Source organism: Numenius arquata, chromosome 8, assembly GCF_964106895.1.
Source record: "Numenius arquata chromosome 8, bNumArq3.hap1.1, whole genome shotgun sequence".
Lineage (NCBI taxonomy): Eukaryota > Metazoa > Chordata > Aves > Charadriiformes > Scolopacidae > Numenius > Numenius arquata.
Window position 1 is genome coordinate 32819501 of NC_133583.1, and position 27071 is coordinate 32846571.

General features: G+C 48.0%; 1 protein-coding gene across 3 annotated transcripts; it reads right to left on the reverse strand.

Moving 5' to 3' along the window:
• Positions 1 to 3705: 3705 nt before the first annotated feature.
• Positions 3706 to 26130, reverse strand: RGS8 (regulator of G protein signaling 8). 3 transcript variants are annotated; one of them, XM_074151539.1, is made up of 6 exons: positions 26026 to 26130; positions 19185 to 19243; positions 15122 to 15223; positions 14126 to 14190; positions 5641 to 5807; positions 3706 to 3888 (listed from the first exon to the last, which is right to left on the reverse strand). In XM_074151539.1, exons 1-6 carry the CDS (start codon positions 26128 to 26130, stop codon positions 3706 to 3708), a joined length of 681 nt encoding a protein of 226 aa, XP_074007640.1. The 3 variants fall into 3 exon arrangements, with proteins under 3 accessions (XP_074007640.1, XP_074007641.1, XP_074007642.1); XM_074151540.1 differs by lacking the exon at positions 26026 to 26130 and adding an exon at positions 19525 to 19611; XM_074151541.1 differs by lacking the exons at positions 19185 to 19243; positions 26026 to 26130 and adding an exon at positions 17140 to 17165.
• Between the last annotated feature and the right edge of the window lie 941 nt (positions 26131 to 27071).

Here is a 27071-nt window from a genome sequence, read left to right on the forward strand (position 1 = left end):
TTGTGGAGAGGGGAAATAGGGTTTGTAAGTTATGAGTATCCCTTTCACACCAGTAAGAGATGAATCAAAGATAGGATATTTGTCCTTGATGGGGATTAGTCATCACTCAGTGCTTTCCGAAGCTTTGGCTCAGTCATTATTTCCTTAATCAGCCCCTGGTTTAAGGGGAAGAGCTATAAGCTGCCTATTTTAATTCACTTCAGACTGACATTTGGCATAAAAGAAGCAGCTGGTGCCAATTTCTTGTTTAAAAAAAATTACTTAAAATAACTAGTCTGCTTTCCCTCAAGAGAGAAAATCTGCAAGAGCAGCAACAAAAATAACCGTGGTAGACTCACATGCCTCAGACAATACTTTTGCTCCACTCTATGCTCTAGGATGTTTCCCGTGGAGGATGTTTTCTGGCACCAGTTTAATGGGCAAAACACTTCTCCTACATCAGCCGACATGAATACAGCTCCTGTCACAACCGCAGCAATGCCATCTCTGAGTCTGCCGGCGCAAAGCAATTCCCCAGGTTGATGAAGGAGAGAAGGGAGCTTGTTTTTACACGATGTTGACTACTTTGAAGTTTTTCGATGAATTCTGACACAAACTGAAAGGGTGCCAGCACTGATGCTGGAGGAGCTTGCCGAGAGACGTTACACCTCCTGGGCTTTCTGGAGTCACACTCTGAACAGGACCTGCCTTTGTAGCCATCCGGGATGCCTGGGAATTGTCTTCGCTTCTGAGTTTCTGTTCCTCATTCCTCAACAAAAACATCTTGTTCTGCTGTTTCCCCATGGCCTGGTTGTCTCTGGGACGCTCACGGGTGCCTGCAGGGCATTTTGCTGAAAAGCCTTGTCTGGGATGCATCAGCTGGCACTAGAGGTCAGCATCATCCAAGCCCACTCAGAAGGTGTATTGGTGGTTTTAAGAGAAATACCACAAGGCAGTTAACGTGGCCTTCTGCCTTCTCTTTAAAAGCGATGACTGCATAAGCCTGCTGGTGGTGCCTCTCACATCCAGGGCAGCACTGGAATGCTTTTTGCATGTACAGTCAAGAGGAGGCTGAAACGGAGGGAGGCAGGGCCAGACAAGGTGGCCTCCCTTCATCCCCACAGCATTGGGAAGTTGAGCTGCCACGTTGCAGTGGTTGGATCACCAGTGGCTCTGCCATTTTGCAGTCACAGTGACACTGGGTACAACTGGCACCACAGGCCATCTCAAAGGGAACTACTTCAGCCAAAGCAACCCATGCCCCTGAGAGATCCCCGTCCATCCTGTGTTACGCAGATGCAGTAGACACAGTGTTTCTTGGAAAGGACAGTTCTTTCAGCCCCTCCTCACAGTCAGTGGCTTTGCATCCTCCCTTGCAGGTCAAGATGGAGAGCGTTTCATAGCAATGTGGGGTGATTTGCCCTCCTCCTTCCCTTTCAACTCTAGCAGGAAGGAGCTGTATAGGTAATGTTCCACTTTCTATAGCCAGATACCACCAAGGACAGCCACTGGATGTATGACTCTATACCCTTTGCTTCTGTCTTTGACTCCTTGCAGAGCATTGCACAAGTTTCCCAAGCCACCTGTCCCACTAGACCTTCTTTGCCAGGTACCCTGTTTGCCATAAAGCTATGGGACCATGAACAGCTACACTCATGGTCGCTTGGGACACTGCATGATGTAGACCCCTTGGATGATTCTGGGGCACTTTCCAGTGCCCACCTTTCACTGATCTTTTTCTACAAGACAACTGGAGAATTCTGACCAACCAGGTACTGAAAAGCAGGTTTCCCTACTGAACATAAGTTATGCAATTGCACCATATTTAGACTTTAGTGTCTTAGAGACCACAGGAATACACCTCCAAAATAAGACAAACATGCTTACCATCCCTATCTTGATCCTAAACCTATTTGTCCTAATGTCCTGCACAGCATCCTTACAAAAAGCCTCAAAACCTGCTTCCTACCTAAATGCATGGATAGTAACTTTTAATATCTGAGCAGGCTTTTTGTATCTCATTCCAAACACATCGTGCTTAGCTTTAGAATTCACTCTACCTAGTCCACACCACACTACACTAAACCTTTATCACCAGCTTTCTGATGTATCAGAGCTACCCACCGCCCTCAACTAGAGCAGAGTTTTACAGCCTCCGATCTGTGGGTGATTGAGAGAAGGGAAAGATCCATGAGGTCACTTTCCGGGCCTTCATAAAACTAAGAAAATAGACCTCTGGTCTGTAGGCTCCAGTCCACAGACAGGCTGTCTGCTGCTGCACTAGAAAATATTGCAAGAATCTGACAGCTGATACTCTGGAACAGCAATGCCATAGAAATGGGGCCTTCATATGGTGAGTATTACTGCACAGCACAGAGGAGGTGCTACACAACTGACATCTACACAGAGTCTTCTCCTGCAGCTGGCTATCCAGGCTATGGGCATGGGGCCAAAGTACCCTTCACGCACCACTTCACACCTGGACGCTTGTCCTGCTCCACTGCATGCTTCCCTGTGTCCTGTTTTTAATCAAGCACCATACAGCAGGGTCTGTGTCTTTAATAGTTCTTTACATGGCATTGAACCCACAGTGGACAATCGGTAGGTAACAACAACAGTCAATAATCAGTAAATAACAAAAATATAATTGTGATTTTTCATGTTACCTCCTGCTGCCATGTGCTGGTCAGGTGAAATGAAAAATGCTATCTGCCATCGCAGACAGGTCTTGTGCTCTTCTTACATTTCAGCATGGGGCAGATGGGACATTCTTTCTCTCGACTCTTTCCCGACAGCTGGCAAGTCATTTCTGAGAAGCCACCAAGCCTGTTAATGTCTCTGGCAGCCAGGAGCCTCTTTGTGTTAGGCTTTGGTACGGTGCCTAGCACAATGAAGCCTGAACGATGACTGGGGTCATGAGGCTGAACTACAGTACAAATAAATAATATTAATGAAAAACAATCATTCACACTAGAAGACTTGCCTGCCTAGGTCTAGCAAGAGTTTTTGGCATTACCTTCCTCATGAGAAAAACTCAACTGCTTGACAGTCATACAGAAAATAACACTTGGTCTCCATCTCTGGAAGATAAGCACATCAGAGGTGTGGAGGGCCTGTGACAGGGTAGCAGCTGGTGTCATAAGGTGTGCAACCAAAATGGAAAGGTGAGCCAAGTTCACTGATGGTTTCCTCTCTGGGAAGCAGCATGAATCACGTATCTTTGCCTTCTCTCTCCCTTCCCTCTCTCCCTCCTCATGGTCTCTGGATCCAGACCCCAGCAGCCAGTGTGGGAGATGATGCTTTGGACTAGACTTGGCTTCACAAGTTTCAGAACTGCCCTTAGGGCCCCTCCAAGCACAGGGGAGAGGTGAGAGCCAGGGAGATGTCTGGAAGGATGGAAAGGTGCAGTGGCGTTATTTACACACAAACCAACATAGTGATTTTAAAGGAAACCTGCCTTCCCAACAGATGAGTCCATGACTAGAGAGGATTATGGATTTATGCTAGAGAGACAGGCAACAACTGCAAGATGCTACCGCTAACCAAAAAAAGCACAGAAACTCAAAGAGTCCTAATACCACATCTGGATTATGCTCTGGAAGCCTTCTCTTCCCCTTCTCCCTCTTTTCTCATTCCCACTGCTTTTAACACCAAGAAAGTTTCACATTTAGACATGGGTTTTGGCTGTTGTGGGAAGCACGTGGTTTCTGAGGCCCCATCACTGCTCTAGCTGAGCCTCCTCTGGGTTTGAGACAGCAGGTCTGTGTAAATTTTGGATCTCAGGAACCTGGGGTAAGAGTCTTTCTCCATCAGGCTGTGCACCTTCCCCTGAGCTTGGTCAAAGCAAGTGAGGGAGGGCTCCTGCATATTTCTTCTTGTCAGCTCCCGTGTCTGGAAGTCTATGTTCACCTGAAAACAGTAGCAGAAGAGAGTTTGGTATTAAGTGACCAGTTTGCCTGCTTAAAATGACACATTTCATCTCAGCTGTTGCTGTAAAAGCAGCAGAACAACCAATGTCCTACCCTCATCCATGCCTAGACAGCACCCCAAACTCTGCAGGGTCGAGCGATCCAGCGTTATAAATCCTGCCCCAAATTTGGAAAAGTTGAACTACTTTATACTGATCAGAGTACTTCTGAAATCAAGTTACCTCTGCTCAGGCTCTTAAGCATAGGTTTATGTAGCGCATCTTCTAAAAAATGCTGATTTAGCCTAACCTCCCTCCGGTCGATCAAGATTTCTCTATTCACTTTAGTCTTCACTACATGCCCAAGATAAAGGTGAATGAACTTCTAGCTGGGTTTAAACTATTAGTACATTCTTATTAAATGTTTCTAAACTCTGTTGTTATAAAGTAAATTGTTTGATTTTTCCCACAACAGCTTCATGTTACAATATCTTCAGCAGGGACTTGAAAAAATAAACCACCCTCATGTTATGACTGCTGTTCATTTGGAAAGCCAACAACCTGAGTTTTCCTGTTTTCTTTCCCTAGCAAAGCAGGCAGCATTTGTTAGGGTTACTGTTTAAAAACCGGCTGAAAAGATGTTATTTGTTGTTATTAGCCCAGAGTCCAAACTTAAAGGAGTCTAGAAAGTAAAACTGTCTGCCTTAACTCAGATGACAGCAATACAGACTAGCTCTCTGTGTCACTTAAGGGTCATTTCGTATTCTAGCATGCCAAAATTGTGACAACAGGACCAAATTTTAGGAAAGACCCCATCCAGCCTGTGCTCACATTTCTAATCCAGATTCAGCCCCGTAGTCCTGAAAATCTCATCCAGCTTCACAAATAACAGCAGGAAGATGCTCACTGAGGGCAATAGGGATCGAAGTGTGCCGCAGGGTTCCCCCCCCACCACTTGGTGTAAAACTGGGTGCTTCCCAGTAGCCTCACAATTGCCTTCCTAGTTCAAAGATGGAGTAAAGAGAGCCCTTTGGGGGCTCCTCTTGCAGACACCTGCATGGTGACAAGCACCCGTGCAATCTAGCAGGAGGATGGCCGTGGGAGAGCAGGTGCAGTAAGCACCCACCTGGTTGCATTATGAATACAATAACACAACCCAACATCACGACACAGGATCTGACAGTCGCATCAGCCTGTCAGTACTTCAAAGAGGACTTAACAATTCCAGGCTTCGGGTTGCGACTGCACTTTTTGTTCAGCTCCGAGTTATTGCTCGCATCTTTTAGGAGGTCTAATTGAGTTGGGAGTTAGTCAGCAGATAAACACTCCTCCCTGGAGAGTCAACAAGTTAGTCATTCGTGGGATGCTTCCATACAAAAAGTCCTGCGAGAAATGAGCCCAATACCCTGCTGGGGGATTGATAGTAAATGAGAGGAGCAAGGTGAAATACTCCTAGGAAGCTCATAGAGGTTAGGAAATGTAGGTTGCAGTTGCCAGTGAACTCACTGGCTGTGACTAATTTAGTATCGTCAAAGTGGTTGCCCTCACCAGGGGATGAGTCACCACGAGCAGAGGTAGCTCTAGCAGGCTGGATGGCATTCCCATCCTCCTTATCCACTCCTCACCAACACCTCTGGGAGGGAAGGGAGGGCTCCCCAGTCCCCCCAGCACCCCACAGGTCCCAAGTGGGGGAGATGGACCTGCTCCCTCCACCAGAGGGATGCTCTGCATGCCCAGGGTGCTGGCATACCCACCTCTCGAGGAGCCTGTACATCGATGAACTCCTCGAAGATCCGCTGAGCCTTGGAGGCCAGCTTGGCTGCCGAGCGGGTCTTCTTGAAATCCTCGCAGGCGAGCCAGAACTCCAGATTTTCCTCGCTGAACTCCGTCTTCAGGAAAGCGCGGAAAGCAGCCAGCCCATCTGCAAGGGAGACGCGGGGAGTTATAATGGGAGGAGAAAGAGGGCAGGGACAAGTCCATCTAATAAGCATCCCTCCATCTACTCCTGCCTACAAAAGCCCATTTGATTTTTCTCACAAGTTCTGCAATAGCACAGTCCACGATCCCAGGATGTGTCCATAACTTACACCATTGCATCACCTGGAGTCTCGTGAGCTGCCACGAGGCCAAACATCATTTGCTGTTGCTCTGAAAAAGCGTTTTGCCAGCTAATGTGGCAAAAGGCTTTTTTCCGTATCGGGGCACCTAACCTTTGAAAAGTTCCTCTTGAAAATGTCAAGCTTCAATGATACCTTTGTATCATTGATCATTTGTAAATGATGTCTCTTTGCCACAGCATCTTGTGCACATTAATGCAGCACTTTGCAATGTCCTATCCATCATTAAGAAAAACCTTTATTAAACATAGCATCTGTGGACTTGTCTCCTATGTTTTCTGTCACTCTGCTTTGTTGCCCTGTGACATATTTTTAGTTCCTATTTAAACAGAGGAAGGATCTTGGAAAGTCTAACTGTTACAGCTACAATAAAGGGGAGAGGGGGAAAGGGTGCAGCATAATTACTACTTGTCTAGTTGGTGGTAAAAGTGCTCTTATCGCTTGTTAATGCTTAGCAATTGTGACATTTCAGTAATGTAATCTGAGTCAGCCGGGGCAGATTAGAAATACGGAAAGATTTATTAGGCAATCTGTGTCCTCTTAAACCCCTGCCTGGGCGTGTTTATGGACACAGCTATTGTTTTTTATTTCCTTTCCCTGAATGGCACCAGCAGAGTTGAAGTAGTTGAAGGTTTCACATAATGCCCTTTCTCCTTCCTTTAGCCTGGAAATAAATTTGGCTCCTAATTATTTTTTTTTTCCAGTAACGTTTCTAACTTTTCCTGGTCTTTTTCAATAAGCTCTGAGTATTTGTAGTTCATGACTGGAAACCTCCTGAGTCAGCATGGGCTACTTCCAAGCAAGTGTCTAAAAATATTGATGGAATCGGGAATGCATTCGGCAAGGTCAGACTCCCCAAAATGATGAGAGGATCAAGTGCATGTGTGCCTGGCAGGGGTGGACAAAGACCAGTGAGGGTTTGTAGGACCTGAACTCCTGCAATGCTGTGGATTGGGGGCTCCACCTGCCCCTTTTCTCTCTGTGGGAGATCTAGGCAGTGCTGCCTTCCCTCCCTCCTCCCATGGCAGGAGCGGTGGGAGCTGGGACGGAAACCAAGGGGCGATGCCTGAAGCCTGATGTGGGTCATTTTCACATGTCCATGGCAAGCCCAGACCCACTGGGGACAGGAGCTGGCCATGTCACAGGCCATCACAAACTCCCTTACAGCTTTGTCCTTGTTTTCTTGCCTGCACCAGATATGCGAGGAGAAGCAGCAATGTAACACTGCCCTTTTTCTCTCTCGTGTCCCCTAATCTTATTCTTGCTTGTCTTGTTTCCAGTAATAACTTAGGACATGGAGATATTTTTCAGTTCTAGGTCCTGAGCCTCAAGCCCTAAGAAATGGCCCCAGGTGTTGAACAGCAACTAACAATCCTATTTCTGGCTGTGCATAAGTCAGTGGAGATGTCTAACTGCCCAGATTCTCAAAGGGAAAGGCAGAAAAGTTATTAGGCCAGACAGGACCACACTACAGGCTAAACCTCTCCACTCGGTGTTTCTCAAAGCTCCTTCATTAATGGGCTCTGCACTGCTAACTGCTCCACAGCAATCAGCAACTAAAATGGGTTCGTCCCATCCCAGCTACGCTTCCTTCTTCTGTCAGCCCCTGGAGGGAGAGAAATAGCTGTATCATACCAACTCATCCTGCCACTTCTTAATTAATGTACTTGTAGGAGAAGAGCAAGGTTTCAGACTGCTACTGTGGACAAAACCAGGGCTTTTGTCGACGAGAATGCCAGAGCAATTAACAGCACCAGTCGTGGGTTCAAGCCTGGGGCAATAATATGACATTAGCCCCGGAGAAGCCTGCAGAGCAAAGAGTGCCAAAAGCATCTCCAGGAACAGGGTACCTGTCAGGATCATGCTGCCTGTGGCTGCTTTCAGCATCTCCGTGGGTAGATAAATATGGTGAAAAAATTTTCAAAGCCTGTGTCCCCCTTAATGTCTATAAAATTCACAGGGCCAGTGCAGATGCAAGTGGAAGACTTGAGAATAGAGCAGGGAGTCTTTGCAGGAGGAAAAGGAGAGGACATAACAGCAGGCTGACAGGTTTCAGAAAGAAGAAAGTACAAATGGGAGAAAGCAGCAGTTCCCCGAGATGTATGTCATTTTATATATCATCAGTTCTTAGGACATTTGACGTTCCAGCACCCAAGCACACTGCTATGACTATACAACCTCTGCTGTTGGTCCCTCCAGAGGTCTTTCTGCCCTTTCTCCATCCTGGTCATTTTTTTTCCTCCCTTTACAACAGGCCCAGAGTGCCAGCACTGACAGAGGAACACTCGCAGAAGTAGCAGCTTTGCGTGGCAAATGCAATATCTACAAAATATAATTATCTGCAAAATATTACCTGCTAAAAGAAAGAGATGTCATGATTGATGAGGTGAGAAAGGCACTTGCTTCAGCCCTGCTCCAGAGAGCAGCCACCGCAGGTCCCTCCTGGGACCAGGAGGTTTCCCTATGCTCTGCCTCCTGCTCTCACGTCAATCAGCTCCTTTTTATCTTGAAGTTTAGACAGCAGATAGATAAATATGAGTGTCTGGCTGTTCCCCACTTCTTTATATGTTCCTGTCGTGCCGTCCTCACAGTCCTTGAGGAGCTGGAAATGATGAGGCTGGACCTGAGAGGATCTTGCAGAGAAGGCCTTGGATGCAGGAGAGGTCATCCTTGACTCGAGGCTGCCTGGCTCTCCACAGATTTCATCTTTAGCCTTTGACTGCCTGCCAGCATTTACAGCTGTGCTTGGCAGCCGGAGTTTGGAGATGGGAGCCCAGATGACCGCACAGTAGTAAATCACTGCCCACAAGTTTATCATGGAACAATGACAAATCTGATTGAAAGGGCAGGAGGGCAATTCGGTAAGGGGGCTGCCAGCACCTGAGCTGGAATTTGACCTGGACGATGGCTTTAATCTCCCTCTGCACATGACGGCTGTCAAGAAAGCATCATAGAATCATAGAATCGTCCAGGTTGGAAGAGACCCTTGGGATCATCGAGTCCAACCATCTACCCTACACTACAAAGTTCTCCCCTATATCATATCCCCCAACACCACATCTAAATGTCTCTTAAACACATCCAGGGATGGTGAAGAAGCAGCATTTCAAAGCCCATTCCACCCAACTGGACAGCTTTTTTGCTGGGGCAACCAGCACTGGATTGCAGTGTGATATGAGCAGGAGAGCATCACCTACTGAGTCAACCTCCTGAAATATCCTGGAAGAGAGTTGGAGCACCTGAGAAGTGTGATACCAAAGGGGTGCTTTACAGAAACAGCACAGAAATGAAAAGCAGGATTAGAAGTTTTCAGATGCAGCAGCACAAGATATCCTTAAAACCCGTAGCCTTAAGGCAGGGCCATTCAAGAAGGGAGAGACGTACTGGTATAGACGCATGACCCTTCAAAACAACTATTGGACACTTATTCAGGAATTTGACTCAAAAGAGTGGTGAGCCTTGCTTGAAGCCAAAGGAGCAAATCAGTACCGATGGAGCAGGTAGGATAAAGGCAAAGAAATAGGGCTCTCCTACTGTGCGTCAAGAGGAGCAGATGTTTGGTTTTTATTTTTGCAGAGTGCGGTATAAACATAAGCTTCAAAAGGACCTGCTCTCCATTCAAATAGAAAAAAGGGAATGCACAAGAGTGTTGACAGGAAGGATCGCGCAAGTATTTTTTGGTAACTCCATCCCAAAATCTTGCAGTGCACCTTACAGATGTAACCCTGCAGGTCACCTGCAAATTAGGCAATGACAAGGATTAGTGTTTTACAGATGGGGACTGCCAGGCAGATCAACAACTATGTGAGGATCGGGTCTCAGACACTCCTGACATTCCATTCAAATGTTGTCCTTCAGGACAGGGAGAGGGGATCCTTTCCAGCAAGAAGGGCTGTGGAGGAAGGGGCTGAACTGGATAGCACGAAACACAACACAGGTCTTAACTAAGGCAAGCTTCAGCGAGATGAGGAAGAGCTGAGATTAGCGGCTTAAATCATTCAGGCAGACAGCTTAATAACCAAGCATTAGCTGCTGTCAGAATAAGAAAGCAATCAACAATCACATATTTAATGCATGCATTTCACGCCATTGGGACAATAAGCACTTCATGTGGGGAATAAAGGATCGAGTCCTTATGGCTGGTAGATGAATGGATTAGCTCAATGGAGCATGTTGGGTCCAGGGCTGAAGAGACAAGGCCACAATGCTCTGTATAGCATACGTACACGCTCTCACTGCTGCTTAAGCATTGCTTTGGTGAATATTAGCTGCCTGTCACCAGCACAATGCTAATGCTAACGCTGTTCTGGCTTAGAAAGAACCAGGAGTAGGTTGGGATATTCCTGTGCTGTGTAGGAAGAGGAGCAATGTGTAGACAACAGAAGGAGGAGGAGGACAATAAAGTTTAGGCAGAAGAGCAAAGAGATCACCAAAAAATTGGTGGAGGAGAAAAAAAAAAATAATATATCACCCTTGAGACAAAAATGGAAATTCAACACAAAGGTTTTCTGTGTCGGATGCTTCATTGAAAAGTGACTAAGGGTTGAGTACAGACTGTCCTGCTGGGTTCTGGACAAACGACAAGCCATGTGTCCAGCCCCGCGAGGGATGCAGAATGAGACATGCCATTGCTTGTATTTCCCTCCACCGCCTGTCAAAAGAAATCTCCATCTGGCTGACCAGTCTGTACCTCCTGGGCATGGGTACAGAGCAGGGATTGCTCCTCTGTTACTCACATGCATGCACACACACTTTGCAGACCACACTGAGCCCCAATTCCCTGGGAGCCATCGCTAATCCACACGGACACAATATGGGAAAAGATGCCAAAATCTAGCATGTTAAAACCACTTCTTTTGCTCCCTGAGCATCGAAGAAAGCATGCTACATATCATGTCTCTTGCGTTCTCAATTCTCTGCTGCAAAGTAGGATCAAACTCCTCTGTCCTGTTGTTTGCCACACTCAGAAGCCCTGGCCCAAGGGAACACTGCAACACTGTGCTTGCCTCTCTTAAAGCGAGCTCAGACAAGGCTCTTGCTTGTAAAAAGAAGATCAACTGGCTGGTCCTACAGTTTCAAGTTGATTTGCTTCACCCATTAGCAAAACCAAGCAGAATATCTCTGCATTGACCTATTCATCTGGGGCTGTCAATGAGAGCCGAGCTGCATCCTACCATTTAGCAATAGTTACCCTAAGAGGGCTAGGCTGAGGGATGCTGGAGTCCCAATGCTACTCAAGATGCTGCCAGAAGTAGCATCTCAGGGTCAAACATTACCTACAGAAATCATTCATCAAAGCAATGGGGGGAGAGGGAAAGAAGGGGTTTCACAGGGCCATCATCCTTCAAGGAATATTTGACAAAAATGAGCATAATGATACTCCCCATAGAGTCCATATAATGCATAATACCCGTTCAGGTCACTTGCTTGCCTTTTGCATAAAGAGGACTGCAGCCCTGCCAGCCTCCTCTGTGTGAAGGGCAGCCTGCTCACCTTGGCACTTCAGAGGGTCTTTTAGGGAGCTCTGATCCACTTTCTTACTCCTTGGAGCTCTTTTTTGCATCTGTCCAACCCATTGCAATATTACCCACAAAGACTGCCCCATTTTCGGCTGCTACATCCGGCTCCTGAGTCCTGCTTGAGCACTCTGGGACTTTTTTTTCCCCAAAGAACAGATTGACTGGAAGGGACCAAAAACCACCGTAACATCTGGCCACAGCAGAAAGCGCCACTCAACCCCCCAAAATCAGCATCACAATCTCCCTTCCAAAATAGATGAACTGTCCATCTAGCAAAGAAGGAGTTTATGACAGATGTGTCAAGCAGAAGCCATCTACCTGCTGATGACTGCGAGCCCCAGGGGAAATTCTCCCCGAGCCCAGCTGGTGCTTAGCCCATGCCCCCAAGCATGAATTCAAATTTTCCCTGGCTAATACTGTTCACCTGGGCAGTCACAGGGAAATCAGGCTGAGACAGTTCTGTCCTTCTCTTGGCGCTAGAAGCAGAATATTAGCTGGCAGCTTTACTGCAGACAGATGCAGGCAGGCCAGGCTTTTCTTACTCTGAGATTTTGGTCAGATAAGGCACAAGACTCCCTTACATAACATCAGCACAGGTTTCTAACAGCAAAAATGCAACACTCTTGCTCTGTTTTCATAGTATACCTTTGGCAATTCTTCTGCATTTCGGATACAAGTATACATAAGCAAAACCCCAATGATTGTACAAGACAATTCCTTTTTATGGAAATACGCTCTTCTCTCCTTTAAATGAGTGTAACTGAAGTAACACTTCTGTTTCAACAGAGCTTCTTGTATTTGCATCGTTATAACCTTTGACTGCCAGGCTAGCGATTCCAGAAACTTCAGGTGCAGAGCAGTTATAATATATTCCTTTAGAAAGCAGTTTATTAAACCAAATTTTTTTTTTCTCACTGATCACCAGGCTATGTCACCATGACTGCTGATAAAAAAAGATTAATTTAAATTTTAAAGATCACCTTCTGTTGCTATTAGGAACTGAATATTTTTCATTAAGTGCCAGAGAGTTATCAGAATTACTTTCCATTCTAGAGACAGGAAAAATTCTGATAACTCATTTATCACTCTATAAGGCTAATTTATTAATAAAAACAGACACTCTCGTGGAGGCTGTTGGACAAAATAATTGAACTAAGGTTTGATTTAGCATTCGTAGCAGTCAACTGAAGAGGGAACAAGCTGTATAATGTCAGTACATAGATGCGTAAATTCGCTGGCTTTTGTAACCAAAGCACTTTTGCTGCAGTCTGTATCTAATAAGGAAAATTTTGACTTTTGCACTGGTGAAGGAGGAACAAGGGGCTCAAGTACAGAATTGTAACACTGATGTGAATATCCTGTCCTCCCGCCTCGCCATCCGCCAGGCAGCCTGTAGTCTCTTTGGTGCATTTTTCCCTTCTTGTTTTGAATTTTGACAAAAGAAATGTTCCCTCTTAGCCATACCCAGCTACACCATTATTTTTTTTTTTCTACTGGCTGCAAAAGCAATGACCTCAACAAGATACTGCTGCTAAAATTATATATTGCTTTTTCTGCCTTGGACAGCCAGCCTGTTTAAAGTTGTCACTTAATTCCCTGCCAAAACTGTTGTCATCTCAGTAGAAATCAGAAAAATTACACTTTATTTAAAATAATAATATAATTCTACACTTATATTTTAAAGCACAAGCGCAGAAAAAACCTGTATCTCTGAGAAAACCAGACAGTTCCTGATTGCAATAAAATAGTTCACCGCCCACATTGACTTCTCCCCAACCTCGACTCCCTCTTGCTTTATTCTCCAATAGAAACACGTTAATGAATGCATACTGTGAACTTTGCTGTCTTGTTTATAACTTCTCAGCATGAAAACGCTGGAGAAGCAGAATAATATTTTCCGAACAGAACTGATATGATTGATCTATTGAATGAAGCGAGGTGCGCTGATTATACGTTTGCGTAAGGTTTCCGGATGTGAAATTTTCAGGTTTGCATTGCTAACTGTAAATGAGATCCTGCTAAGGGCTACCATGCAGGATTTCTGTGCAACAGATCAACTTGTTCAAGGTTACTGAGCCACACGCAGCGGTGTGTGGTAGCACTCCATAGCACTCCCAGCAAAGGCTGCGCCTCAGCATCACCACACAGCAGCTCAGAAGAGCAGCTGGAGGGAGGGGGAGACAAGCCGGTGTCATGGATCTCAGGGGGCTTTAGTGAGCTGAGAACCTGCCATTTGCTTGTGCGGAAAGACTGGACCCAGAGGCACTTGCCAAAGGTCGGTACGCATGGCTACAGACTTGGGGTCCTGCCTCCAGTGCATCCCCAAGAGCTGGAGAAGGCTAGACCTTGGGTTGATGACTTTATCAGTTGTGATCACCCAGCTAAGAGCAAACGCACAGAAACTCACTCCCTCACATTTTAACCAGAGGACAAGTCCTGCCTATAAATGACTGTGACCGCTGCCTAGTTGGTAGAAGGCAGCTACCCGAGGGACCCTTCCTGTGCTCTGCAATGCAATGCGGTACATACTTTATGTGCCCTAGCTACAACCAGTATTAAGGGTACGAGGGGGAAAAAAAAGGTTTAATTTGATCTCTACTCACATTTATGGGACAAAAGGACATCAAAAGAGTCTGCCCATCTTGTTGCTTCTTCTGTTGACAGTCTTCTGTAAAGGAAGGAAGAGGGAATTACAGACAACCCATGGCCGCTGATCCTCTCTGGGGCTGTTTGACAAGGACACCGAGGAAGGCTGGATTCTTCTCACCTAACTTTGGAAGTCTACAATGTAGAGGTCTCCAGGTGAGCTGGTCACCCTGGGCTCCCTTTACAGTCAGTGAGGAAATAACAAGGGACTTGCAAGGACTTAACTCCCTTCACCTCATATCCCCTGGGTAGGCAGGTAAAAATAGGCCAGATGAGTCACACCCAAAAAGGGACAAATTTTTCCTCATTGACTCTAAGCAGAGGCTCAGAGAACAAGTTCAGCTGTAGACATTTACATCGTAAATGCCAAAAGTTAAGTGAAATGAAAGCCACCCCTGCAGAAGTGTTTATTTCACTCTCCTGACTTTAAGGGGAAGGTTAGACTAGATGTAAGCAGTGGCTTATGATCAGATGAATCCCATCCCTCTCATCTCAAATCAGGACTCTGGACTCTCTGAAGCATCTACCTGAGGTGTTACGCCAACTAATGTAGGACTTTTTTGGTAGTGTTTAATAACAAGGCTTAGCTAAGGAGGACTATGATCTGAAATTGCAGGTCACCTCTTATACCAAATCAACTGCTCAGACTTTGAATTGCGATGACAGAGGGGTAAATTACGTCCTCAAATATGTGCAGATATGTCCCACATACAGCAGCAGGGACTGTGCGTGTGTCCTGTCTTGCGGGAGAACTCGTGCCAATGATCCGGGTATATTCTGAGGCTGTTCCTGCTGTATCAGCGCTGTTTTGTTTTCCTCCTTCCTTGTGGCTAAAAGAACTATTCAAAGCTTATACAAAGTACGGTAAAATGAAGATAATACTAGAGGGGGTGGTGGGCAGGGAGGAGAAGGACAGAAATGGGGTGGGGGTGGGATGCTGCAGCTATACTCACTTCAAAGCCCGGTTGGGCTTGTCCGGAAGAATAGCTGTGAAATCATTATATGAGTCTGATTTGTGAGACAGGCAGCCCAGGCGAGTCCTCATCCCTCTGTTCCTGTGGTCGATGTGGGGGAGCAGGGGTGTGAGCAGGGGAAAACCAAAGAAGATGACGATTATAAGTTTAGCCAGAGTGGCAAAAAAAAAAAAAAAAAATTCCACCAAAACCAAAAAAACTCAGTGGCTCTGTGCCTCATCAAACCTGTGTCCTTGGTTACTTCATCTGTGGGAGGGACCCTGAAACATCTCCAGTAAGAGGCCAAGCAGATGCTAAAGACGGACACAGCACCAGAGCAGCTGAAGGCTCACCCACAGCCATCATTCAGCTGCTCAGGCTGGCAAAAAGGCTTTCGAAGGCTGAACTTTGGGATGGTTTCTTGGAAAGACCTGCTCTGGTCAGGTGTGAGAGGAGAGCAAAGGGCAGCAATACCAGAAATCAGCCACCACAATCCAGCAGCACCAGAAACAGCACAAATACCAGGGGCTTGAGGGGGCTGGAGGAAGAAGAGGGGGAGCAGGGCACCTGCAAGGTGAGTCTGTGCTGCAGAGCCACGAGACCCCCACCAGGATCCCAAGCAGCTTCTTTAGACTCAGGGTTACATAAGCAGACTAAAACTGCCTCTTTCCCACCAGGCTTATCCAGGCAGAAAATGGCTTTATTGCTTTTTTTCCTCTAAATTTCAAACCAGCCCCAGAGCCTTTGCTCCTCCGCCAGCCCCTCGTGTCCTTGCCAGCCCCTTCCCGGGATAGCCGGAGCATCCACAGCATCCTTCATTACGTAACCCCGGGACAGGGAGGAACACAAAGGGAGAGGGAAACATAACACACACACACGCATCATACGGGACCGGCATCCTCTTCTCTCAAAAACATATAGGTGCTGGTTAATGGTTTTACATGGTCTCTAGAAGGGCACAGCCTGTGATTTGCCTCTCCAGCCCAAGGGCACCTCTTCTACTAGATTCCCTGAACATCGAACGAGGCCGTTCTCCCCGCTGGACCATGGCAGAAGGATTTAGTGACCCAGTCCCCACTTCTCAGCTGCTGGACCCACTTCCAAGCTGGAGAAAGCCCTTCCCTGAGCCCTCCTGCCAAACAGATGCTAAATACTTTCTGTGACTGCAGAGGGAAGCACAGTATTTTTCCCTTCCATATGCAATTCTTGCAGAACACTCCGGCACCAGCAACTGAGCCAATCTGTAGCGCTCCTGTTTCACTCTTCTCCTCCCGCCCTTCAGAGAGTTTCTATTATTGCACATTTTAATGTAATCTTAAAGCAAATTAAATGTTAATTAAATGCAACGAGTGTCTCCCTGGCGTAGCACAGGCAGCTCGTAGCACTTCACAAGCACAAAACCTGAAGATCCTCAGTCACAGAAATTGTTGCACAGCCTCAAAATACAGACCCATGGCCAGTGGTCTCAGGATGCTACGCTACATAAACCCCAAACATCAATGCAAAAATACCGTTTGCAAAGTGTCATGTTCCTAGCTGACCACGCTGGACCTGCTGCGCTCAAACGCACACCGAGTCTGCTACAGGATATTTCTGGTACCTTTCCTGATGCCTCCTGCCCCCAACCTTTATCTTCCCTGCACTGTTTGTTCTAGCAAGCTCACGAATTTCTCAGCAAGAGGTGTGACACGCATTACCGCAATGCTGCTCAGATTTCTCTCTGATGCCTGAGATCAAGGGACTGCAGCAGGGAATCAGAGCGTATGGGGGACAGAGATGCTGAGCCACGAGCAAGGAGCTTGTCTCTGATGGAACACCAATCTCTAGGTGAGGACTTCCAAGACAGGACACAGGAGAAAGAGAGGGAAAGAAACCGGGTCCGCAGGAGGTGGAGAGGCAAGGGAAGGGCAGGAGGGAAGAGGGGACACTGCAGTGAGTTGAAAGGCTCACTGGACGAGGCAGACAGCACAGGGACAGGATGGGCAGGGGTGAGGGATGCATCATGTCTTTTCAGTTACCTCCGTGGGATCAGTAAGGCAGCCATTCAGGCATCCAGTTATAGTTAACCCTTTAACTGGCTGGCTTGGACAGCAGTCGGGACTGTTTGCAGGAGACAGGAGAGCGGAAAGGAGGGATTTACTGTTTCATGTCCTGGCACTTAAAAATATATCAAAGAATCCTCTGCAAAAAAAGGAGGGCCAGTTGTTCTCAACCCATTTGATCCTTGCCTCCTAGCGCAGAAGGTCGACTTTCCAATGGAAGACGTTCAGAGTTGAGGGATGATCATAAAGGAGAGACAGCATTTCCTTCTAAGACCAGGACCGCGGGTTAAGTCCAGCTTCAGCTCTAAAGTGATTTGAGTTTGGCGTCACAGCTCACCACAGAGCAGCAGAAGTTGGCATTATCGTACTCATCATTCAACACCTCTGAAGTTCTCTCCTCAACAGGCAGAGCTCCAGGCTGACCTCGCTAAGAAGACCAAACTACCTCTTGTCCCTGTCCTTCCAGGTCATGGCTGATGTTACTGACCAGGCATCATGGAAAAGCTGGCACTGCAAATAAAATAACAGGAGGACTTCACGCGTCTGCAGATGCTGGTCCTTTCACCATCACAGGCTCAAGCACTCACACAAAAATAACTCAAAGAAAGCATCTCTTCAGGGTGGTGGGAGCCTGCAGGGAGCCACCAAGGAGGTGCACAGTCTGCAAAGGGGAGGGAAGGAGGGAGGGAGAAAGGGAAGGAGGGAGGGACAGAGGGGATGGCAGGGACCTCATGAGCCTTGATACACAGGCAGCTGGTTGAATAAACCTCACATCAGAGAGTGAAGGTAAGGTCCACCAGCCAGGAGACCGATGGGACAGAGTGTAGGACTGTACAGTGAGCAAAGGGAGAAAGTTTCTTATTTGCCAGGATAGGACCAAGTTCCAGATAACCCCCATGTCCTCTTTCCCAGAGGGAACAACTGAGGAGGACACAAAGAACCTGATGAGAACAGAGACTCTGCAAAGGAGTCAAGACCCTGCTCCGTTGGGGCCTGGGGAGATCCCAGAGCTTGAGCTGCCCATCGCAATATTCCTTTTAAAATCTGATTACATTAAAAATGCACAAAGCCTCTTCCCAACTAAATTAATGGAACTGGAATTGCACTACATGCCAGTGAGTGCATTTCCTTAATCCCTACCCTGACCGGCTGCTTCGATGCGCTTTAACTGAAATCAATCCTTGTAATTCCTTAAGCCCCTTTAAATTTCCTCATTAACAGCCTCACTCGCATGTGGGGCCATGGCACATGATTTCCTAGAGTCCAGCAGACCCTACTCCCCTTTCCCACTGCCACTCCAAAGTGATGGCTGGAAGCGGAGCTGGGTGCCCTCTCCCTCACAGCCTCCTCCAGCAGCCTGCTTTTTGGGGTACTGTTATGAAACAGCCTTCTGTTCGCCCCCACTCCCACCCTCTTGCCAGCCCCCACAACAACGACCTGCACAGCTGAGCAGCACCGAACTTCCCCGTGATCCCAAAGTCTGTCTGACTTCACGGACGCCGAGACCTTTATTTCCCGTGAAGGCAATCCCACTGCTAGGCTGACATCCCCATGGATATTTCCTCTGATTGAAAATAAAGCCAGTCAATTACAACTTCAGGAATATAATCTGTGGTGTGTGGTAAAGGTATCCCTGTAGGGGTCCATGGTGAGGTTTTTTGCCTCCTGCTCCATCATTCATCCTACCTCTCCCTCTATGAAAGGACCCTGGTCAAGGAGAATTGCCAGTCTCATGGATGTGTTTTGGGGGTTTCTCCTTGGGAGACAGAAAGGGAGGGATGTGGTTATGACATTCGGGTTATCAAACCACCCCAGGAGATCACCTGAGCAAAGATAAAGAAGCCATCTCAATAGAAAAAAAAAATTAGCAGCACAAAGGTAAAAAAAAAACTAAACCCATGAGACCTCAGGGGCTTCAAGAGATTAAGACCATCCATCCACATGCAGAGAAAGCCAGAAAAAAAACCTGAACACAGAAGCACTGCAGACAGACAGACAGCCACAGAGAAAAAGATACTCACTGCCTTTGACCTGTCCTCTCTGCTGGTGGATCTGTGCTGACAGCGTGGCCAGAGAGGCTCTGGGGAGAGAGCAGAGCGGTCTTCTTCAGAGACAACCCCCTGCACGGGGTGAAAGTCACACTTGGACACCCCTCCCCTCCCACCTCTCTCCGGGCAGCAGCAGCGCAGCTCAGAGCAGCTCTCTCGCATCCAGCAAAACCCTACAAGCAGCCTCAACCCGGCAGGCTGGGGCTCGGCTGCGCAGCCGGCTCCCACCGCTCAGCTCATCGGCGGCACTGCCGGGGAGCCCACCTGATCCGCACGTTTCACTGCATCCCTCCTCAGCCACCGCCTCGCTAACCTGGCCACAAAGCCCCAGCTTCTCCCCTGTTGGAGATGGGGGACCGCTCTGCACGGACGGCGGATGCCAAATGCTGGCAGGGAGCATCTGGGGGGGGGGCAGGAGGGGGGATGCCTGGGAAAGCGCTCACTGTTGTCACCCTCGGTATGTTGGAATAAAGCATCCGTCTGCATCGTTTTAATCGGCTCCTCTGAGGTTTAGGGAAGGTTGCTGCCCTCAGATCACAGATCATCAAGGGTTGCCACAGACAGAAGGGATGGGAGAGTTTAATTAAAGAGCCCTGGTGTCAGCAGGGCCAAATAAAATTGCTAACAGGCAAGGGAGCACCTTATTGCAGGGCACGGGATGGAAGAAGAAAAAAAAAAATACACCTGGCAAGTCAGTGAAGTGACTGACCCTTTACATCCGTCTCCCCTTCCCACACCTGATGTGTCCAGTCCTGCTGGCTCCCTGCCCCGCAGCACGCTCCCTGCGACCTCCCTTGAGCACTCGCCCCACAGTACAGTCTCCCATTCCCTTTTCTCTCCTGCACCCACACCTCCATCCTCCAGAGGATGTATATGGGGTGTCCGGTGCACCCCAGTGACTCTAACAACACCCTAACCCACGGCACCTACATGGTGGGGCTGAAGCTCATCCCCCCAGCTCTGGGCTTAGGTTGGCCGTCAGTAACAGCGCTTGGGTGTCACACAAGCTGCACAAGCTCTGAGGTGGGTCACTGACTGTGGGCTCAAGCCATGGGATCTCTGTTGCTCTTCTGATCCTGACAAAGCTGATTCCCAAAATAAAAATAAAAATAATAAAGTCCTCTGCAGTTAAACAAGTCATTGCCTTTTTCTTGGAAACTTGTAGTCATCTGCCTCTCCTCTGCTAAAACACCACTGGGACCAACATCCTGGTGCTACTAGCAGGAAGCATGTCTTGAGATAGCACATTATCACCAGGCAACATGCCTGGGGAGAGACGGAGTCCTGCAAAACTTACTGTGAAAACACAGGGCTTAGTAGCACTGCAGCAGTGATCCCAGCTCCCCATCATCTTGGATCCCCTCCTTCACAGCTCAACACGGCAAGGAAATATTTGCCTTGTTCTCATCCTCCCATGGCAAAGCCCTGGTCATCCTGACTTGGATTAATCATGTCTCCAGTTATCAGAAGACAAGCACTGGAAAAAAAGGCCGCAGCTGATACAATCTCCTCTCAGCCAAGGTCAAAGGTTGAGGTTCATTTTATGCCTCTGGTAAACAGGCTGGTTTGTTCAAGTTAAATAACAGTCAGCTTCAGCCCTTGCCCTAAACCCAAGCCAAATTTAATACAACATCACCAAGGGTTTAACTTCTAACATGTCATTTTTGTTTTAATGCATTTCCACATTTCCAGGTTCTCGCTGGGCAACTACAGGATGTCACGAGTGACACTGTTTTCATAATACTTCCAGGACATCCCTCAGATCTCATTTATACACACAGACATTGTGGGGTGGTGGAGGTCAACAAAATGGCCAATCAACAAAGCTCTAGATAATTCTGGTCCATTATTCAGATATCTGAACTTTGCCGCAGTCTCAAACAGACCAAAAACTCTGATCCACTAAGTCTGGATGGGATCGATCAGAGGACGACGTGAATCCTCACACTCTTCCTCCTGCTTTTACGCCAGTTTTATACATTGCCATCTCATAGCCATCACCAGTATGGATAGAGACCCCAATTCCTGTTTCTCCAGTACATCAATACACCCTTTTTGTGACCTCAGTGAGATCCTGGAGCAACCACCAAATGACTCTGAACACCAACATTTTTTTCTTCTCGTTTCCTGGGCCAGGTGTGAGTTAATAGAGAACAAAAATGAGTGAACTGTGTTGACACAGGCACTATGGGAAATGTAATTAAATTGCAGATAAAGAGAATTATATTTTTTACAGGGTAATATTTTAGAAAGCTTCTGTGTAGTAGAAGAGGTTTATAGCAAATTCCTTCTAAAATAGCCCTCCTGCTTCTGACTACTCTGTAGCTTCTATTTAAAAGCTTTTAATAAAATAACTCATTTTTATATTAGGCTTGAATCCCATCCAAAATTTTAAATCTCTCCAAGAAATACTTTAAAGCAATTTCCTCATGACCTGCTAACAGCAAACACACAAGCGGTGAACACGTGCGGCGTTGGGAGCGTTGGCTGTCACTGGGCAGGGTGGAAGGGAATTTGCCAGCCTGCTCCCTGGACGTTAATTTTCTCTCCACCATCCCCAGGGTCCTTTTCACTGTCCCTACTATTTTAAATGCCTCCCTGCCTATTCCATGTGCTTTGTCCATTGATCATCATTCAAGTGGTTTTTTTACCCCAAAAACTTCTGGACCAAACACCTCCACCAGTTTCACTTAGTCCCCGTTTCTTCCACCCAACTCCTAGGTAAAATTGCGTGGCCTGAAGACATCTCTTCCTTCCAGTACGGCTGCCCTCACATGTCCAGCAGGACCAGGAAGGCAGCTCTGGCTCGTAGTTGTATGGCTTTGGCCTCTCCAGATACAGGGATGCTACTCCTGGAGCTAGCAGCTGACCACCCTTCTCGGTTTGGAGCTGGAAGATCAGAGAACACCTACACTGACTAGTTCATTTGCTTGGCTGACATCTCCAGTGGGTTTGCCTTAAATAAACTCCTTCACCTTGACATTTAAGCAGACTTCTCCCTATCCCCTCACTCTTGTTCTGTTTCCTCAGGGGTCTGCTGCTGCTCTGGGATTCCATTATTTTATGTTTAACGAGCCATCACGCCGAGCCTGCTGCTGTCGCTTCCACTTCTCATTTCTGACTTCGTGGCCTTGTCATATTTACAGTGATCCACGCCCCAAGGGCTTTGAACTTCTTCGGGGTTGCATTTGCTCTTACTTTGCGACTTTTCCTGGGCCTATGCCAGCACCTCTCTCTTCTAGTACCGTGCCGCAAGGAGCTTGTTTGAGGATGTGCTTCACAACTTGTTAGTCCAAGAGGTTTTTCCCTAGCGCCAAGAAAGTGCTTCTTCAGACTGCTGTGATGTTTGGCAGCTACATCCCCATGGGTGAAGTCATTCTTTGGTATGTTTTCATGAGATCCTATTGCCTCTGTGAAGTCTCCTGAAGATGCTTGGTGATGTAGGCTCTGTGACTGCAAAATTCTAATGACATGAGGCCAGCTGCCTCCCACAGTAGCCACTGCTTTGGGAATTCAGGTGACCTGGATGCAAAGCCTGCCCTTGGCTCAACCACAAGCCTTCAGCCATGGTCCACTTCTGCTGTGACCCAAGGGGGCTTTGTATTTTTGTTGGAGGACTGGAAGGAACAACCACCCTTGGCCTGAAGTGACAATCCTACCAAATCTCTCATGACACAAAGTGTCACTTGATCTCCTCTGACACATGGTCATTCAAAATTTATCCAAACTGCAGACTGGTACCTATATGGACCCAAACCCAAAGTAATTCAAATTAGTTATTCATTTAACCTCAAAGCTTGCTGTTCACCACCACTGTTGGCAAATAAAGCTGGAAGAAAATTGTTAGTAACTGACATCTGACATGCAATGCTCTGCTCACTGTGCCAGGCTGCCTGCCTGCTTGTTTTAGGGGGGAAAAATATACCTGGTCCAGCACCAGGGGATGGTTTTGGCAGGAGGGAATTATGACTGACATGGATAGCTTCCTAAACTGCAAAACAAATCACAGGCTTGTCTTAGTGGTGAAGAGAGCCACGAGAACACAGCTCCCCCTTCTTAAAAAGGAGCTCCAGTAACGTCAGGAAACATCCACAGATGTAGCTCAGAATGTTTTTAAGGGGTTAATTTTTCTATTCACCTTAAACCTCAATTTTCCACATCAGCCCAGGCAAGCAGGAAATCCTGAAAGGGGAAACAAGGAGAGCTTGAGTTTCAGGGGTAGGAGAGGAAACCAAGCAGCTGATATACCGGATGGGGGGCTGATAAAAGAAGCCACCTCTCATGTGCTAACAAGGCAGGGCAGGAGATAGGAGACACCCACTGAGTTGAACTCCCCTTGAAAATAAAAGACTGCGTTTAAAAATAAAAATGAGTTATATAAAGTGTGAGCCACAGTTCTGTCTCCAGCTTAGCTCAAGAGCATGGCAGCTATTTAAATTCCCCCCTGTGTCAATGATAAAAGTGTCTCCTGGACATGTTTGCAGCTCTCGGGTGTTGCGATTGCTGCAGCAGAACAGATGCCTCTGCTGTGAGATGGCTCCTGGCCCCAGCTCTCCCCATCCCCTCCCCAGTTCCTCCAGGCAGGTAGGATGAAAAACCAACAGCTAAGCAGCGTGGAAGGCTCTGGGCTGAAAGGGGCAGCGTGCAAGACAGGAATCAAAGGGAAGAATTTCCCCTTTAAAGCACTTTATTAAAATTTCATAATTGTTCTCTGAGGAAACATGCTCCCCTGCCCAGGAGCAGTTGCACGTAAAGAAGCGCATCGGTGCCTCGGCGTGTGTGCTGGAGAGGATGCTGTTAGTGTGGAGCAGGGAGGCAGAAAGGATTGGAGTTGACACAGAGCTGCTCTGTGCAGCCTTGGAGTCCTCCCAGCTTTCAGCATCGCTGCTGCTGTCAATATGGCAGCGTCTGTAAGGCAGTTGGTGTGTATGGCTGGGATGCCGAGACAGATCCACCCCGACAGACAGAGCTCCACAAAGATCTCCTTCTGCAGATGCTCCATCCCTTGTACATTTTGATTGAGACCTGATGCTCGACGCAGGCCAGGGAGTGAGGCTTGCTGACAGATGGGGTTAATTTTCTGCTGAGAGATCATTCAAGGTGCTTGCAAGCAGCCTGCATTTTGCTAGCTGAACACTGCAAACCAGTCATTTATTAAATGTTAGAAATCAGCCCCAAGATCTCGGGGTTGCAGTCACAAATCCATTTATGATGGGCAAGGTCTATGCTTCTCTGCTCTTATCGCTGCTATTTCAAAGGCTTCGGCTTATAGGGCACCGAGGTCCCACAGCAAGGATTTACTGGGGCTATTAACCACTATGCAGATACACAACGTGGCACTGGGAGGTCATTCCCACTGCAGCAAAACACCTGAGCACGTGCTTAGCTTTAAACATACGAGCAGCTGAATGGATACTTGTACCATGAAATACAGATTTAACCACATGGGTGAGCTGGGATTTCTCTTTCATCTCTGGAGGCTGCTGCTCTAGCCTTAATTAAAACATAAACGAAGTGAGTTAGATGGGCTCGTCCTCTTTCTCCAGCAGATGGTGGCTCTTCCATAAAAATGTCTGCTGCATCCAGCACCAGTCTCTCCTCGGGAGACTGGCCTGCAATCACCGCCTGTGTCCTGCCAGTCTGGACGGAGATGCACACCGAGCTCCGCCAGGGCCTGCACCAGTCAAGCCCTAAGGACTGGGCAACATCTCCAGAGCCACGCGGAAGGACTCGCAGGGCAAGAGGCCAGCCTTGTCCTGCCAGTGCACCCAGTGTTGCTTTGGAGGAGCCTGGGGCTGCAGGAACAAGTCTCAGAGAAGGGCAGCACGACAGGACGGCAAAAGCATGGCCCTTTGGGTGATGCGTGTACTCCCCAGATGGAGGAATGCGACAGCGTTCCTCTGGGACCGGGTGCAGTGATAGCCACCGAGAGAAGATGCTAGCACCACGGGTCCCTTGCATCTCTTAGCTGCACAAAATTACCAGCTTATTCCCACCATCCACCCCCATTCAACAGCGAAGAGATGGCCCTTGCCGCTGTAGGTGTCTCCATGAGTTACCACAGCCCCACAGTCAGGAAAACAAGCCCCCACGGGTTATCCCCCAGTTCTTCCCCCAAAGAGTGCACCTCTCCTGCCATCTGCAAGTTTTCACTACAGCGTCTGCTCAATGCAGTTCTCTCGCCTCCAACACATTCTCCTTTCGCTCCAATTAGTCTTATTTTTAACTAGCTCAGCCCCAGTCTTCAGCCTGGATGTTAGTCACAATGTCACAGATGCCCTGGACGCAAATATTCAAAGGAAATGCAATCCACCATTTTAAACTAACAACAATAGCAAAGGCTGGGGGGGGGGGGGAGGGGGGAATGAAAAGACGCTGAAGATCTCAGAGCTACAGGCACCAGCACAGTCTGATATTTTCTCCCAGCATCAAAGGCCCACCGCTAATCCCATTGAAACGGAGATCACGCCACAGCCAGTGCCGCTCCTGTATCAGCCCAGCCAGGGCTGGGATGGGGTTAACGTAAGAAATATGCTGCTCTCTTTCCCCGCCCGCTACTTAGAAGCATGTCTGTGTCCCTTTGACCATTTCTAAGATGCCACAGGAAGATTAACACACCAGGAGAAGCTCTGCCATAACATTAATAGGCGTGACATCTGAGCAGAACCCTTCCCCTCCCACTTCGCTTGCAGAGACATCCTTCCCCACAGAAAACTGGGGCAGGAGCAAGTGAAAATCCCTCCCCCAGGGACTCATAACCAAGCAGAGGACCACAGGGCCTTTCATCACCCACCAAGGCCCTCCTAGCTCTTACCTGTCTTGCAGCTGGCAGCAGGGTGGTGGCTACGTGCCTTGGGGTGCTTGATGGACATGGCTGGTTGGGACCCTGAGGAACAGTGTCTGCAGACTCCCGGCGCATCAGGGAGGGCGAAGGACCCAGCCCGGCCACAGCTATCTCTGGAGCAGCAGCAGCACTTTGCCACTTTTCCTGGCTCCCTAGCCCAGCATCTCGTGAAAAGAACAAGAGCTGGTGGAAGGAGGGGTGGGGGGGGGTGGGGGGGGGGTCGGGAAAGAGAGGGAAGGGGGGAGAAGAGAAAGCGAGAGCGCACGCTCTCACAGATGCACACACGCAGAGCAGACAGAGGCTCGCATAGGATGGCACTGCCTGACTTGAGCTCATTATTGCTGCAGGCTGGCTGCTGCCCATGGAGAACTCACCAGCATCCGCTGCTGGCCATGGGCACGGTGGGGAAAAGGAAGAGATTAGGACCTCATGGACCACTGGAGCAAGGAAAACTACTGCCTGGGCACGGGGGGTTTTGTTGTCTTTGTTTGCTTTTACCTGGGAGAGGAAGGGCCATGCTAGAGGGCAGAAAGGGATTGCAGTGATGGAGAGTTCATCTTTTCCGCGATGATTCCTTTCCTCCTTTGAACATAAAAAAATAACCCCCAACCCCAGTCCTCCTCAACTGTGCCAAGGGATGGTATAGGGCTAGCCTGACATGAAGATGGCCTGACATGAAGATGGCATCAAGGCAGACAGAACGTGGGTTGCACATACCCAAAGCACCATCATCATTTTAAAGCTCAGCCTCCCCACCCCATTCCCACTATCCAGGTTGTGCCAATACAGGTCCAAAGGCCTGGCAGGGCTGTTGGAGGGTGTGGGAAGGCACTCCAGCCATAACACCTCCCAGTGGCATGTGGCACAGAAAGCTGTGTGCAGAGCTGCCTGCAGCCCCTGACACTGTGCTGATGTGCTGCAATGGCAGACCCAAAACGCTGGGGATTCAGAGATCTAGCCATAATCCTCCCCAAAGGGGCACCAATTCCTCACTCTGCAGATTTTTACAACGTGCT